The sequence below is a fragment of the Rhinoderma darwinii genome, chromosome 7, assembly GCF_050947455.1.
Source record: "Rhinoderma darwinii isolate aRhiDar2 chromosome 7, aRhiDar2.hap1, whole genome shotgun sequence".
In the NCBI taxonomy this organism is placed as follows: domain Eukaryota; kingdom Metazoa; phylum Chordata; class Amphibia; order Anura; family Rhinodermatidae; genus Rhinoderma; species Rhinoderma darwinii.
The window spans coordinates 143,395,663-143,413,034 of NC_134693.1; the positions used below are offsets into that span (position 1 = coordinate 143,395,663).

General features: G+C 45.4%; 1 protein-coding gene across 1 annotated transcript; it reads left to right on the plus strand.

The window, feature by feature from the left end:
• Positions 1-46: 46 nt before the first annotated feature.
• On the plus strand, positions 47-15,649 carry HEMK1 (HemK methyltransferase 1, mitochondrial release factors N(5)-glutamine). The gene is given in 13 exon segments (XM_075831931.1): positions 47-184; positions 9,749-9,996; positions 10,410-10,604; positions 11,716-11,807; positions 12,518-12,611; positions 13,285-13,407; positions 13,585-13,649; positions 13,725-13,774; positions 14,071-14,176; positions 14,307-14,402; positions 14,483-14,525; positions 14,527-14,597; positions 14,946-15,649. Coding segments are annotated over 11 exon segments (966 nt in total). The 5' UTR covers positions 47-184; positions 9,749-9,996; positions 10,410-10,412; the 3' UTR covers positions 14,980-15,649.
• The last annotated feature ends 1,723 nt before the right edge of the window (positions 15,650-17,372 follow it).

The window sequence follows — 17,372 nt, forward strand, 5'->3', positions numbered from 1 at the left end:
GTTCTTCGTTTCTGAAGTAAAGCGGAAGTGGTAGGTCCCTGTGGTTTAGCATGCTGTGTTAACCCTTCTTATGCCGGGTAGGATTAGTTTCGCGGGCAGTCAGAGCTCAGCTCCTCTGTGACCGTCATCTCCAAGACAGTCTCATCCTCCTGTGATGTAGAGCCGCCCTGTTTTATCTTGTGAGGTCGTACCTTGTACTTTCTGCCATGTTCAACATGTACTCGTCCTGTGACGTGAGGAACTACAACCCCCAGCATGCCTCACCAGACTCCTTGGCTATGCTGTGACTTATAGTTCCATCTCAGCCTTTGCCTCACTCATTGCTAGTTATATTGCTATCTTTCGACAAGGGCCATCAGGCTGTATTCACACGTGCAGGTTTTTTGATGCAGTTTTTTGTTTTTTTTTAAACCAGTAGTGGATCATATAGGGAGGAAAGATCTGATGTGTTTAGCAGCGATTTTCCAGTACAAACAGACGCATTTCTGCCCGCAGATCGGCCACATTGACGGGATGATCTGTGCCGCTTGCCGCCTAAATCGCACCAAGCAGGGACATGTCCATTACAGCGAGGTGGTTTGCGATTCTGACCGCTGAAAATTCCACCTCGCATGGACAGCAGGGCGGTCTCCAGATTATCCGGGAGAGATGGCGCGTATGGTCATATACAGTTATGGCTCCCGAACTGCTGATCTTACTAATGAAGAACTGTGGTCGAAGGGGAATATTGCTAGATAACCGGTCAGGACACTGGGAAAGCTGGGTGACAAACTCTGTGGTTGCTATGACGGCGGACATATTGGTTTAGCTTTTCCTAAACTGAGAAACAGCCGATTAGAATTTCAAACAAAGTTGACAGAAGAGGACGACTCCGGGACTGCAGGCTTTGCACACGACGCATCTTCAGACGTAATGGAGGCGTTTTACGCCTGAAAAGACGGCTCCAATACGTCGGCCAACATCTGCCCGCTGCTTGCAATGGGTCTTAGGATGTTCTGTGCTGACGAGCTGTCATTTTACACGTCGCTGTCAAAATACGGCGCGTAAAATGAAGGCTCGTCAAAAGAAGTGCAGGACACTTATATACATTATATGCAGGACACTTCATGGGACGTTTTTGGAGCCGTTTTCTCATAGACTCCAATGAAAACCGCTCCAAAAACGGCCATAGAAAACAGCGCGAAAAACGCAAGTTGCTCAAAAAAACTTATGAAAATCAGGAGCTGTTTTCCCTTGAAAACAGCTCCGTATTTTCAGACGTTTTTTGCTAAGCATGTGAACATACCCTTAGGGGCAGAGTTGTGCCATATTTTACTGGCGCCAAGATGGAAGAGACTTACATGGTGGCGCGGTACAGCTATACAGTGCTCTAATAATACCGCCATACACTGCTCTAATAATACCGCCATATAATACCGCCATACAGTGCTCTAATAATACCACCACACACTGCTCACATAATACCACCATACACTGCTCATATAATACCACCATACACTGCTCACATAATACCATCATACACTGCTCACATAATACCACCATACACTGCTCACATAATACCACCATACACTGCTCACATAATACCGCCATACACTGCTCACATAATACCATCATACACTGCTCACATAATACCACCATACACTGCTCACATAATACCATCATACACTGCTCACATAATACCACCATACACTGCTCATATAATACCCCCATACACTGCTCACATAATACCATCATACACTGCTCACATAATACCACCATACACTGCTCACATAATACCATCATACACTGCTCACATAATACCACCATACACTGCTCATATAATACCCCCATACACTGCTCACATAATACCATCATACACTGCTCACATAATACCACCATACACTGCTCACATAATACCATCATACACTGCTCACATAATACCCCCATACACTGCTCACATAATACCACCATACACTGCTCACATAATACCACCATACACTGCTCACATAATACCATCATACACTGCTCACATAATACCACCATACACTGCTCACATAATACCATCATACACTGCTCACATAATACCACCATACACTGCTCATATAATACCACTATACACTGCTCTAATAATACCACCATACACTGCTCACATAATACCACCGTACACTGCTCACATAATACCACCATACACTGCTCACATAATACCATCATACACTGCTCACATAATACCACCATACACTGCTCACATAATACCATCATACACTGCTCACATAATACCCCCATACACTGCTCACATAATACCATCATACACTGCTCACATAATACCACCATACACTGCTCATATAATACCATCATACACTGCTCACATAATACCACCATACACTGCTCACATAATACCACCATACACTGCTCACATAATACCACCATACACTGCTCACATAATACCATCATACACTGCTCACATAATACCACCATACACTGCTCACATAATACCACCATACACTGCTCACATAATACCACCATACACTGCTCACATAATACCACTATACACTGCTCTAATAATACCACCATACACTGCTCACATAATACCACCGTACACTGCTCACATAATACCACCATACACTGCTCACATAATACCACCATACAGTGCTCACATAATACCACCATACACTTCTCACATAATACCACCATACACTGCACACATAATACCACCATACACTGCTCATATAATACCATCATACACTGCTCACATAATACCACCATACACTGCTCACATAATACCACCATACACTTCTCACATAATACCACCATACACTGCTCACATAATACCACCACACACTGCTCACATAACACCACCATACACTGCTCACATAATACCACCATACACTGCTCACATAATACCACCATACACTGCTCACATAATACCACCATACACTACTCACATAATATCACCATACACTGCTCACATAATACCACCATACACTACTCACATAATATCACCATACACTGCTCACATAATACCACCATACACTGCCCACATAATACCACCATACACTGCTCACATAACACCACCATACAGTGCTCACATAATACCACCACACACTGCTCACATAATACCACCATACACTGCTCACATAATACAACCATACACTGCTCACATAATACCACCACACACTGCTCACATAATACCACCATACACTGCTCACATAATACCACCATACACTGCTCACATAATACCACCATACACTGCTCACATAATACCACCATACACTGCTCACATAACACCACCATACAGTGCTCACATAATACCACCACACACTGCTCACATAATACCACCATACACTGCTCACATAATACAACCATACACTGCTCACATAATACCACCATACAGTGCTCACATAATACCACCATACAGTGCTCACATAATACCACCATACACTGCTCACATAATACCACCATACAGTGCTCACATAATACCACCATACACTGCTCACATAATACCACCGTACACTGCACACCTAATACCACCATACAGTGCTCACATAATACCACCATACACTGCTCACATAATACCACCATACACTGCTCACATAATACCACCATACACTGCTCACATAATACCACCATACACTGCTCACATAATACCACCATACACTGCTCACATAATACCACCATACACTGCTCACATAATACCACCATACACTGCTCACATAATACCACCATACACTGCTCACATAATACCACCATACAGTGCTCACATAATACCACCATACACTGCTCACATAATACCACCATACACTGCTCACATAATACCACCATACACTGCTCACATAATACCACCATACACTGCTCACATAATACCACCATACAGTGCTCACATAATACCACCATACAGTGCTCACATAATACCACCATACACTGCTCACATAATACCACCATACACTGCTCACATAATACCACCATACACTGCTCACATAATACCACCATACACTGCTCACATAATACCACCATACAGTGCTCACATAATACCACCATACAGTGCTCACATAATACCACCACACACTGCTCACATAATACCACCATACACTGCTCACATAATACAACCATACACTGCTCACATAATACCACCATACAGTGCTCACATAATACCACCATACACTGCTCACATAATACCACCATACACTGCTCACATAATACCACCATACACTGCTCACATAATACCCCCATACACTGCTCACATAACACCACCATACACTGCTCACATAATACCCCCATACACTGCTCACATAACACCACCATACACTGCTCACATAATACCACCATACACTGCTCACATAATACCATCATACAGTGCTCACATAATACCACCATACACTGCTCACATAATACCACCATACACTGCTCACATAATACCAACATACAGTGCTCACATAATACCACCACACACTGCTCACATAATACCACCATACACTGCTCACATAATACAACCATACACTGCTCACATAATACCACCATACAGTGCTCACATAATACCACCATACACTGCTCACATAATACCACCATACACTGCTCACATAATACCACCATACACTGCTCACATAATACCACCATACACTGCTCACATAATACCACCATACACTGCTCACATAATACCACCATACAGTGCTCACATAACACCACCATACACTGCTCACATAATACCCCCATACACTGCTCACATAACACCACCATACACTGCTCACATAATACCACCATACACTGCTCACATAATACCATCATACAGTGCTCACATAATACCACCATACACTGCTCACATAATACCACCATACACTGCTCACATAATACCAACATACACTGCTCACATAATACCACCATACAGTGCTCACATAATGCCACCATACACTGCTCACATAATACCACCATACAGTGCTCACATAATACCACCATACACTGCTCACATAATACCACCATACAGCGCTCACATAATACCACCATACAGTGCTCACATAATACCACCACACACTGCTCATATAATACCACCACACACTGCTCATATAATACCACCATACACTGCTCACATAATACCACCATACACTGCTCACATAATACCACCATACACAGCTCATATAATACCACCATACACCGCTCACATAATACCACCATACACCGCTCACATAATACCACCATACACTGCTCACATAATACCACCATACAGTGCTCACATAATGCCACCATACACTGCTCACATAATACCACCATACACTGCTCACATAATACCACCATACAGTGCTCACATAATACCACCATACACTGCTCACATAATACCCCCATACAGTGCTCACATAATACCACCATACACTGCTCACATAATACCACCATACAGTGCTCACATAATACCACCATACAGTGCTCACATAATACCGCCATACACTGCTCTAATAATACCACCATACACTGCTCACAATACCACCATACACTGCTCACATAATACCACCATACACTGCTCACATAATACCACCATACAGTGCTCACATAATACCACCATACACTGCTCACATAATACCACCATACACTGCTCACATAATACCACCATACACTGCCCACATAATACCACCATACACTGCTCACATAATACCACCATACACTGCTCACATAATACCACCATACACTGCTCACATAATACCACCATACACTGCTCACATAATACCACCATACACTGCTCACATAATACCACCATACACTGCTCACATAATACCATCATACACTGCTCACATAATATCACCATACACTGCTCACATAACACCATACACTGCTCACATAATACCACCATACACTGCTCACATAATACCACCATACACTGCTCACATAATACCACCATACACTGCTCACATAACACCACCATACACTGCTCACATAATACCATCATACACTGCTCACATAATACCATCATACACTGCTCACATAATATCACCATACACTGCTCACATAACACCACCATACACTGCTCATATAATACCACCATACACTGCTCACATAATACCACCATACAGTGCTCACATAATACCACCATACACTGCACACATAATACCATCATACACTGCTCACATAATACCACCATACACTGCTCACATAATACCACCATACACTGCTCAAATAATACCACTATACACTGCTCACATAATACCGCCATACAGTGCTCACATAATACCGCCATACACTGCTCACATAATACCCCCATACAGTGCTCACATAATACTACCATACACTGCTCACATAACACCACCATACAGTGCTCACATAATACCACCATACAGTGCTCACATAATACCACCATACAGTGCTCACATAATACCACCATACAGTGCTCACATAATACCACCATACACTGCTCACATAATACCACCATACACTTCTCACATAATATCACCATACACTGCTCACATAATACCACCATACACTGCTCACATAATACCACCATACACTGCTCACATAATACCACCACACACTGCTCACATAATACCACCATACACTGCTCACATAATACCACCATACACTGCTCACATAATACCACCATACACTGCTCTAATAATACCGCTATACACTGCACACATAATACCGCCATACACTGCTCACATAATACTACCATACACTGCTCACATAACACCACCATACACTGCTCACATAATACTACCATACAGTGCTCACATAATACCACCATACACAGCTCATATAATACCACCATACACTGCTCACATAATACCACCATACACTGCTCACATAACACCACCGTACACTGCTCACATAATACCACCGTACACTGCTCACATAATACCACCATACACTGCTCACATAATACCACCATACACTGCTCTAATAATACCACCACACACTGCTCACATAATACCACCATACACTGCTCACATAATACCACCATACACTGCTCACATAATACCACCATACACTGCTCTAATAATACCGCTATACACTGCACACATAATACCGCCATACACTGCTCACATAATACTACCATACACTGCTCACATAACACCACCATACACTGCTCACATAATACTACCATACAGTGCTCACATAATACCACCATACACTGCTCACATAATACCACCATACACTGCTCACATAATACCACCACACACTGCTCACATAATACCACCATACACTGCTCACATAATACCACCATACAGTGCTCAAATAATATCACCATACAGTGCTCACATAATACCACCATACACTGCTCACATAATACCACCATACACTGCTCACATAATACCACCATACACTGCTCACATAATACCACCATACAGTGCTCACATAATACCACCACACACTGCTCACATAATACCACCATACACTGCTCACATAATACCACCATACAGCGCTCACATAATACCATCATACACTGCTCACATAATACCATCATACACTGCTCACATAATACCACCGTACACTGCACACATAATACCACCATACAGTGCTCACATAATACCACCATACACTGCTCACATAATACCACCATACACTGCTCACATAATACCACCATACAGTGCTCACATAATACCACCACACACTGCTCACATAATACCACCATACACTGCTCACATAATACCACCATACACTGCTCACATAATACCACCATACACTGCTCACATAATATCACCATACACTGCTCACATAATACCCCCATACAGCGCTCACATAATACCACCATACAGCGCTCACATAATACCACCATACACTGCTCACATAATACCACCATACAGTGCTCACATAATACCACCACACACTGCTCACATAATACTACCATACACTGCTCACATAATACCACCATACACTGCTCACATAATATCACCATACACTGCTCACATAATACCACCATACACTGCTCACATAATACCACCATACAGCGCTCACATAATACCACCATACACTGCTCACATAATACCCCCATACAGCGCTCACATAATACCACCATACAGCGCTCACATAATACCACCATACACTGCTCACATAATACCACCATACACTGCTCACATAATACCACCATACAGCGCTCACATAATACCATCATACACTGCTCACATAATACCATCATACACTGCTCACATAATACCACCATACAGTGCTCACATAATACCACCATACACTGCTCATATAATACCACCATACACTGCTCAAATAATACCAACATACACTGCTCACATAATACCCCCATACACTGCTCACATAATACCACTATACACTGCTCACATAATACCACCATGCAGTGCTCACATAATACCACCATACACTGCTCTAATAATACCGCTATACACTGCACACATAATACCGCCATACACTGCTCACATAATACCACCATACACTGCACACATAATACCACCATACACTGCACACATAATACCACCATACACTGCTCACATAATACCACCATACACTGCTCACATAATACCACCATACACTGCTCACATAATACCACCATACACTGCTCACATAATACCACCATACAGTGCTCACATAATACCACCATACACTGCTCACATAATACCACCATACACTGCTCACATAATACCACCATACAGTGCTCACATAATACCACCATACACTGCTCACATAATATCACCATACACTGCTCACATAATACCACCATACACTGCTCACATAATACCACCATACAGTGCTCACATAATACCACCATACACTGCTCACATAATACCACCATACACTGCTCACATAATACCACCATACACTGCTCACATAATACCACCATACACTGCTCACATAATACCACCATACACTGCTCACATAATACCACCATACACTGCTCACATAATACCGCCATACACTGCTCACATAATACCACCATACACTGCTCACATAATACCACCATACACTGCTCACATAATACCACCATACACTGCTCACATAATACCACCATACACTGCTCATATAATACCACCATACACTGCTCACATAATACCACCATACACTGCTCACATAATACCACCATACACTGCTCACATAATACCACCATACACTGCACACATAATACCATCATACACTGCTCACATAACACCGCCATACACTGCTCACATAATACCACCATACACTGCTCATATAATACCACCATACACTGCTCACATAATACCACCATACACTGCTCACATAATACCACCATACACTGCTCACATAATACCACCATACACTGCACACATAATACCATCATACACTGCTCACATAACACCGCCATACACTGCTCACATAATACCACCATACACTGCTCATATAATACCACCATACACTGCTCACATAATACCACCATACACTGCTCACATAATACCACCATACACTGCTCACATAATACCACCATACACTGCTCACATAATACCACCATACACTGCTCACATAATACCACCATACACTGCTCACATAACACCGCCATACACTGCTCACATAATACCACCATACAGTGCTCACATAATACCACCATACAGTGCTCACATAATACCACCATACACTGCACACATAATACCATCATACACTGCTCACATAACACCGCCATACACTGCTCATATAATACCACCATACACTGCTCACATAATACCACCATACACTGCTCACATAATACCACCATACACTGCTCTAATAATACCGCTATACAGTGCTCAAGCAATACCAGCATAATAAGAATTGTTGTCAGTCGAGGTCACCACCGGAGCAGGGTAACAATGTGGACATTTGTTTTTTTTTTATACAGGTTTCCGTGTGGTGTCCGGGCGAGACCTGCAGATTTATGAGCTCCCGCCCAGTTTTCCGGGAACTGCTGTGGAATATTAGATGATGTGATCCATTGTCTGACGCGGCGCTCCGTCCTCCTAGTCTGTGTGATTGCGAGCAACTTCCACGGATGTTATCTGCCTAAAATAAACAATACCTGGAAGTCTAAATCCTCAGGTCGCCCTCTCTTTCCATTGACCCATTTGTGAGTCCGGTTTGCCTAGCAGGGTGAGAGACACTTTTGGTAGCCATTACAGTGCCCATAGTCACTCTGCTTTCCACACACCCTGAATGGCATATAAATTGGCATTGACATTTAGTGGTACATCTCTTCTCCTGCTCTTCATATATCGGTGTCAGTCTTCACTGCTTTTCTGGCATTCTATTTGTGAATCAGGAGAAAAGTCACATAGTAACAATGCTGCAGCTGTGCCCCACGGGGCTATTCGGTTGGTCGTACGATACAGACCTCTGAGGGTAATCGCCCTCATTATGTGGTGATACCTCCATGTGTCAGGTCGTCGCCATCTCCAGACATGTAATTATCTGGATCTGCAGATTTGAGGATATTACCATGAAATATTTGCTGTAAGATCTCGGCATCCTGATCTCACTTCTCATGTTGTTCTCTCTCGCTGCAGGTCATGCATCGTTTACTGCGACAACTTCTTGTCAAGGTTACCCATAAACCAGTGCCACACCGAAGGGCAGGGACGACCGGAGTGACACCAGATAAACTGGCGGCATACTGGGAGAACATCTTCCACGAACACAAGATCCTGGAACCAGAAGACTCCAGCCGGATACTTGTAGCTCATGCACTGGGAGCAAAAACTGTGAGTGCAACGTGCAGGAGGGGGAGAGCAGGAGGGGCCGAGCGGAGAGCAGGATGTGGCCGAGCGGGATGTGGCCGAGCGGGATGTGGCCGAGCGGGATGTGGCCGAGCGGGATGTGGCCGAGCGGGATGGGCCGAGCAGGAGGGTCCGAGCGGAGGGCAGGAGGGGGTCCGAGCGGAGGGCAGGAGGGGCCGAGCGGAGGGCAGGAGGGGCCGAGCGGAGGGCAGGAGGGGCCGAGCGGAGGGCAGGAGGGGCCGAGCGGAGGGCAGGAGGGGCCGAGCGGAGGGCAGGAGGGGCCGAGCGGAGAGCAGGAGGGGCCGAGCAGGAGTGGCCGAGCGGAGAGCAGGAGGGGCCGAGCGGAGGGCAGGAGGGGCCGAGCGGAGGGCAGGAGGGGCCGAGCGGAGGGCAGAATACGGAGTGTCAGAGGGAAGTGCAGAGCAGAACTCCAGTATAAGGCTGGGTTCACACAACCTATTTTCAGGCGTAAACGAGGCATTTTACTCGATTTACGCCTGAAAAGACGACTTCAATACGTCGGCAAACATCTGCCCATTGCTTTCAATGGTCTTGCCGATGTTCTGTGCCGACAACCTTTAATTTTACGCGTCGCTGTCAAAAGACACGTAAAATGACTGCCTCGGCAAAGAAGTGCAGGACACTTATATACATTATATGCAGGACACTTCTTGGGGCGTAATTTGAGCCGTTTTTCATTGAATCCAGTGAAGAACCGCTCAAGATTACACCCGTAATTGACGCCTCGCAAAACGCGAGTACAAGCAATTACGTCTGAAATGCAGGGGCGGTTTTCTCCGTAATTTCAGACGTAATTGTCGTTATCGTGTGCACATACCCTAAAAGTAGAACACGGAGGGTGAGCGCAGAACTGAGTTCCTCAGAGGATAATGCAGAGCGCAGGTGAGTGGCCTGCGGTGCGGCGTATAATGTATATTATTAGCTACAGATAATTCTCATCTCCACATCCTGCAGCAGGGAGTTAGATACACCTTCTAGCAGAGTGTACCCGGCCTAGTCAGGGTCTGCCACATCGCAGTCCTTCAGCGGGGGAGGGGTATACACAGCCGGCTTATATATCTGTCTTTCCCTGCAGTTTTCCAGTATAGGATCCATCGCTGCCCGTTCCCCCGTATCTGCGGATCAGCTGGCGCTCGTAGAGAAAATGGCGCAAGAACGTCTGAAGAGGTGACTGATCCCCACACATTGCTAATATTGTATTTCATCATTTCTCTGTGTAATGTTCAGTCAATTCTTATACTGAGCCTGAGTCACATTATGTGTTATACTCCAGTCACATCCAGAGCTGCAGTCACAATTATGCTCGTTCCATCTTTTGAGGTTGCAGGACCTCACATCTTACTGATGCCCCCTGCTGGTTCAGTGTCTGCACAGGGTATTGCAGCGGTACATCATGGCAGAAGTAGCGTTTACATCAGCCACAATACACAAAGTACAGAAATAAATACATCTCCCACAATGCATTGCACCAAAGTGTAATGTATTATGGGATTTCAGCAAAGCAGTTACTGTTGTTTAGCTCAGTGGTGACGTATTCCAAACAGCAGCCAGCAGAATTGTGAATGTAGCTGTGGAGGTGACTGGAGAATAAGACGAGCAGAATTCTGAATGCAGCTCTGGAGGTGACTGGAGTAAAAGACATGCTGTAACTCATGATCAGTATAAGACAAGTATAGGGTGTAGTAGAGGGATCCCGTGATCTGATGATGTGAATCACAACTTCCCGGGACATGGAGTCTGTGTGGAGCGGAAAATCATCTGTTGTCACGGGGGGGGGGGGGGTCCAGCGTAGCTTGTTCACCCCTAGGCTGCAGTATAATATATATTTCATGGGTCCCCCCACGCATCGGTTATTTCCTACATTTTCTCCTCTTCAGGGTTCCCGTCCAGTACATTATTGGAGAGTGGGACTTCCTAGACATGACGTTAGAAATGAGACCCCCGGTGCTTATCCCACGACCGGAGACGGAGGTAAGAGGGGGTTGTACAGGACAAGCTTCAGGCCGCGCTGCCATCCAGGAGGTCAGATATCTGCTGCACATCAGCCGCATGCACATGGGGGGGGCCACTGTACCCCAGAGAACATTACTGCCCAGAACACCATAGATTTATAGCGGACCCCTTCTGGGGGATTCTTACCGGTTATCTGTTTACTTCCTTGTCTGCTCCACTATGATTGGTGACTCCACCTCCTGTCTCATTATAAACTCCAGCTTCTGCTCTTCACTCCCCCATACTTTACACTGCAGCTGTGCTTGTGCAGATTGGATACAGTGTATAAGCACAAGCTGTGGCTGTGGAGATGATTTGTGGACAGAATAATTATAAACTGCAAGTAACCGTGATAAAAGATGATAATCAGGTGCCTGCTGCACAGACCGGGGCGGGGGGCTCAGTCTGAAGGTGTGGGGGCTCAGTAAAGTATGGGGGCTCAGTCTGAAGGTGTGGGGGCTCACTAAGGTATGGGGGCTCAGTAAGATGGTGGGGGGGCTGGTGAGCGGCTTTAAAATGCATTGGAAAGTTGAGTTGAGCCGATGCAGGTTCAGCCCCAGGAGACCGCTCTTTGTACCCAGCACGTCGTAGTCTTCCTGGCGTGTAGTTTGACCGCCCTCAGATATCGGATGATGTTCTTTCTCTGATGCAGGAACTTGTGGGTCTGGTGGTCGCTGATTGCGAGGAGCTGCGCCATTCTACCAAGTCCACAATTCTAGAGGTGGGTTGTGGGTCCGGAGCGGTGTCCTTGGCGTTACTTCGGAGGATCCCTCAGGTAATGGCGCTTCCTGCAGCAGGTTTATTGATCTTGTATTTCTTTCTAGGGGGCGCTCCACCTCCAGTCATTGTGGCATGTCCTGCAGTAACATTGATTCTGGGGTGAATAGTTTCCACCGTATGGCGCCATCCCTCCTCCTGTTTACATGTCGCCCTCTTCATGTCCGTTCTTCAGGTTCGTGTCATCGCCATAGATAAATCAGAAGCAGCTGCGCGTCTGACCCGGGACAACGCCGAGAGGTGAGTGCCTGAAATAGGGCGAGAATACATAAATGTCGTATACTGCGGCTCTCACCCGCTGCCTCCTACCACCAGGCTGGGCCTACGACACAGAATTCACGTTCTCCAGCACGACATCGTGACAGGTGAGAGGGGACGTTATCCGGCTCCGCACTCATGGGAACTGCTAATCAAATATCCAGTTGGGGGGGGGGGGGGACCCTCATCGTGGCTGAACATCAATGTTTATTTGTTATTGCAGAATTGATGTCTCCATAATGCAATGATCTGCAGTGCGTGTCTCCCCAGCACGATGGGAGTTGTAGTTTTCACAATTGCTGAGGAACCGCAGGTTGCAGACCATTGCAGTCAGCAAAAATGTCAGGGAGGGGGGGGGGGCTATTTGCATCTCTGGGGCCCCACTAACAATCTCTCCCAACAGATCCTGTAGAGCGTCTTCAAGACCTGGGACCCGTATCTGCGCTGGTCAGTAATCCCCCTTATATATTCACAGAGGATATGACTCAGCTGGAGCCAGAGATCCTCAGGTAGGGGTCATCGTTCTATAGAACCTATTAGGTTTATATGGAGGTAATAGATGGGGGAGGGTCTCCTGTTCTTGACCCCCCCCCCCCCATGATAACTATTGTAGTGTAATATGATGCAGCGCTTTCCTAGATATGAAGATCATTCAGCATTAGACGGGGGTCTCGATGGGATGGACGTGATGAAGGGGATTCTGCGGCTGGCACCGGTCCTGCTTAAGGCTCGAGGGTAGGTGACCTTAAAGGGACCCCAGGGAGTGATGGGGGGTGTTGGGGATCTCCAGCGTCATCTGCTGCTTCCATTTCCAGTGACGTCTTCCTGGAGGGGGATCCTCGGCACCCCGAGATGGTGAAAAAAATGGCTGGAAGAAAACCCAGAGGGGCGACTACATCTCCTGCATGTTGTGAAGGATTTCTGCGGCAAGTAAGTGTCCGGGACATTGCCGGGGGTCCTGCTGTTTTATCATATGTGTCCGGCGGTGGAAACGTGCGCCACTTTTGCTAAAGAGACGGACAACCTCCATGTAGTTTTCTTATATTGTAGAGCGTGACTGGGACAGTTTAATATTGATACATGTATATCCCCTTTGTATGGTTATGTGCCCCCCAAAATGGCGTTGGGCCGCATCGCACAGGCATGTAGAGATACATATATTAAAGGGGTCCTCCGGTTTGCTATAAGGGTCCCCCAGCGAGGAGCTGCTGGGATGGTGAGGGGGGGGGGGGGCGCATGGTTCTCGTTGTCTGACGTCTTCACATCTCCTGTCCTCAGGCCTCGGTTTATCCATCTACGGAGCCACAGCTGAAGGTTTAGTCTTTCCTGAGCCCCCTGCATTGGCGCTGCGGACACCGGGACCAAGTTGCATATTTAGGTACTGACTCCCTCCCGTGTCCCTGGTCCGTTCTACAAGAGCTGCTCCATTCACAACTGCAGCGCGGACGTTACACCGAGACATCAATGATGCATCATGGGAAGATACGTCAAATATTACAAACCTGTCCAGAGCGTGAAAGTAAAATGTGTGACCCGTATATAGAAAAATCCTGCTGTGCGTTATTACACCGTCACCCCAATGATGTCCCCACCCCCCAGGACTCCATTATCAATGACCTTCTCATTATAGTCCCTGTGTCCTCCCACTATTCCCCGCTCTGCAGTTCTACTTTATCTGGGCTGAACCTAGAAGTTAATCCTGGGCACCTGATACATAAATAGAATGTCAGAACAGACAGTAAAGACTGACACACACAGACAGAGCAGAAGGGGGGGGGGGCACTGATTTGACTAAATAACTGTAGACAAAGATCATTAGAAATGGTGGAATAGAGGAATCTATAGACAACCTATAGAATACGGACGTGCCGGAGATCGTGTAAGTGATGTCTCGTGTGAGAGAAACATTAACCGATAAATACACAAGACAAATATGTAACAGTAAAGAGGAGAGAGAGGAATAAACCCTAATGGAGGGGGGTGGGCTGCCTAATGGAGGGGGGTGGGCTGCCTAATGGAGGGGGGTGGGCTGCCTAATGGAGGGGGGTGGGCTGAGCTGATATGCAACATAATGACAACATATGTGCGTATCCGCGAACAGATCTCCTTCACCCAAGTGTCCATGTGATCACAGCCCCCGCGGATACTGATGACGGCCAAGTACAAATATCTATCAGAACAGGGATAATGCAGCAACATCAGAAGACACAAAGATGTCACCTGACCCCAACGTACGTTTCACCCAAAACTTTGTCTTGTTATCCCCGGACGAAGATTTGGGCGAAACGCCAAGTGGTCGGCTGTGTATGTTCTGCATCTTTATGTGTCACTGGAAAAAGCAATGGGTGGCAATTTCAGACATTTATGCCGCGGTTTCCAAAGCAAAATTCCTTCATTGAGAAGGTGAAACATTAAAGACTTTATCTGGTGAATAAACCACCTCATTTTGAGTGCTGCTTCATAGTCTTATTTATTAATTTTTTTTACCTCTCACACATGATATACAGGCTGGTTGTCAGTAACAGGGGGCGGAGCTGTGACAACCTCTCACACATGATATACAGGCTGGTTGTCAGTAGTGATAGATGAATAGCTGTTACTGTATATAAGATGTGTGGATCTCATGTCTGATCACATGTAATTATATTATATATCAGTGATGTCAGTAACAGGGGGCGGAGCTGTGACAACCTCTCACACATGATATACAGGCTGGTTGTCAGTAGTAATAGATGAATAGCTGTTACTGTATATAAGATGTGTGGATCTCATGTCTGATCACAGTGTAATTATATTATATATCAGTGATGTCAGTAACAGGGGGCGGGGCTGTGACAACCTCTCACACATGATATACAGGCTGGTTGTCAGTAGTAATAGATGAATAGCTGTTACTGTATATAAGATGTGTGGATCTCATGTCTGATCACAGTGTAATTATATTATATATCAGTGATGTCAGTAACAGGGGGCGGGGCTGTGACAACCTCTCACACATGATATACAGGCTGGTTGTCAGTAGTAATAGATGAATAGCTGTGACTGTATATAAGATGTGTGGATCTCATGTCTGATCACAATGTAATTATATTATATATCAGTGATGTCAGTATCGGGGCGGGGCTGTGACAACCTCTCACACATGATATACAGGCTGGTTGTCAGTAGTAATAGATGAATAGCTGTTACTGTATATAAGATGTGTGGATCTCATGTCTGATCACAGTGTAATTATATTATATATCAGTGATGTCAGTACAGGGAGGCGGGGCTGTGACAACCTCTCACACATGATATACAGACTAGTTGTCAGTAGTAATAGATGAATAGCTGTTACTGTATATAAGATGTGTGGATCTCATGTCTGATCACAATGTAATTATATTATATATCAGTGATGTCAGTATCGGGGCGGGGCTGTGACAACCTCTCACACATGATATACAGGCTGGTTGTCAGTAGTAATAGATGAATAGCTGTTACTGTATATAAGATGTGTGGATCTCATGTCTGATCACAATGTAATTATATTATATATCAGTGATGTCAGTATCGGGGCGGGGCTGTGACAACCTCTCACACATGATATACAGGCTGGTTGTCAGTAGTAATAGATGAATAGCTGTTACTGTATATAACATGTGTGGATCTCATGTCTGATCACAGTGTAATTATATTATATATCAGTGATGTCAGTATCGGGGC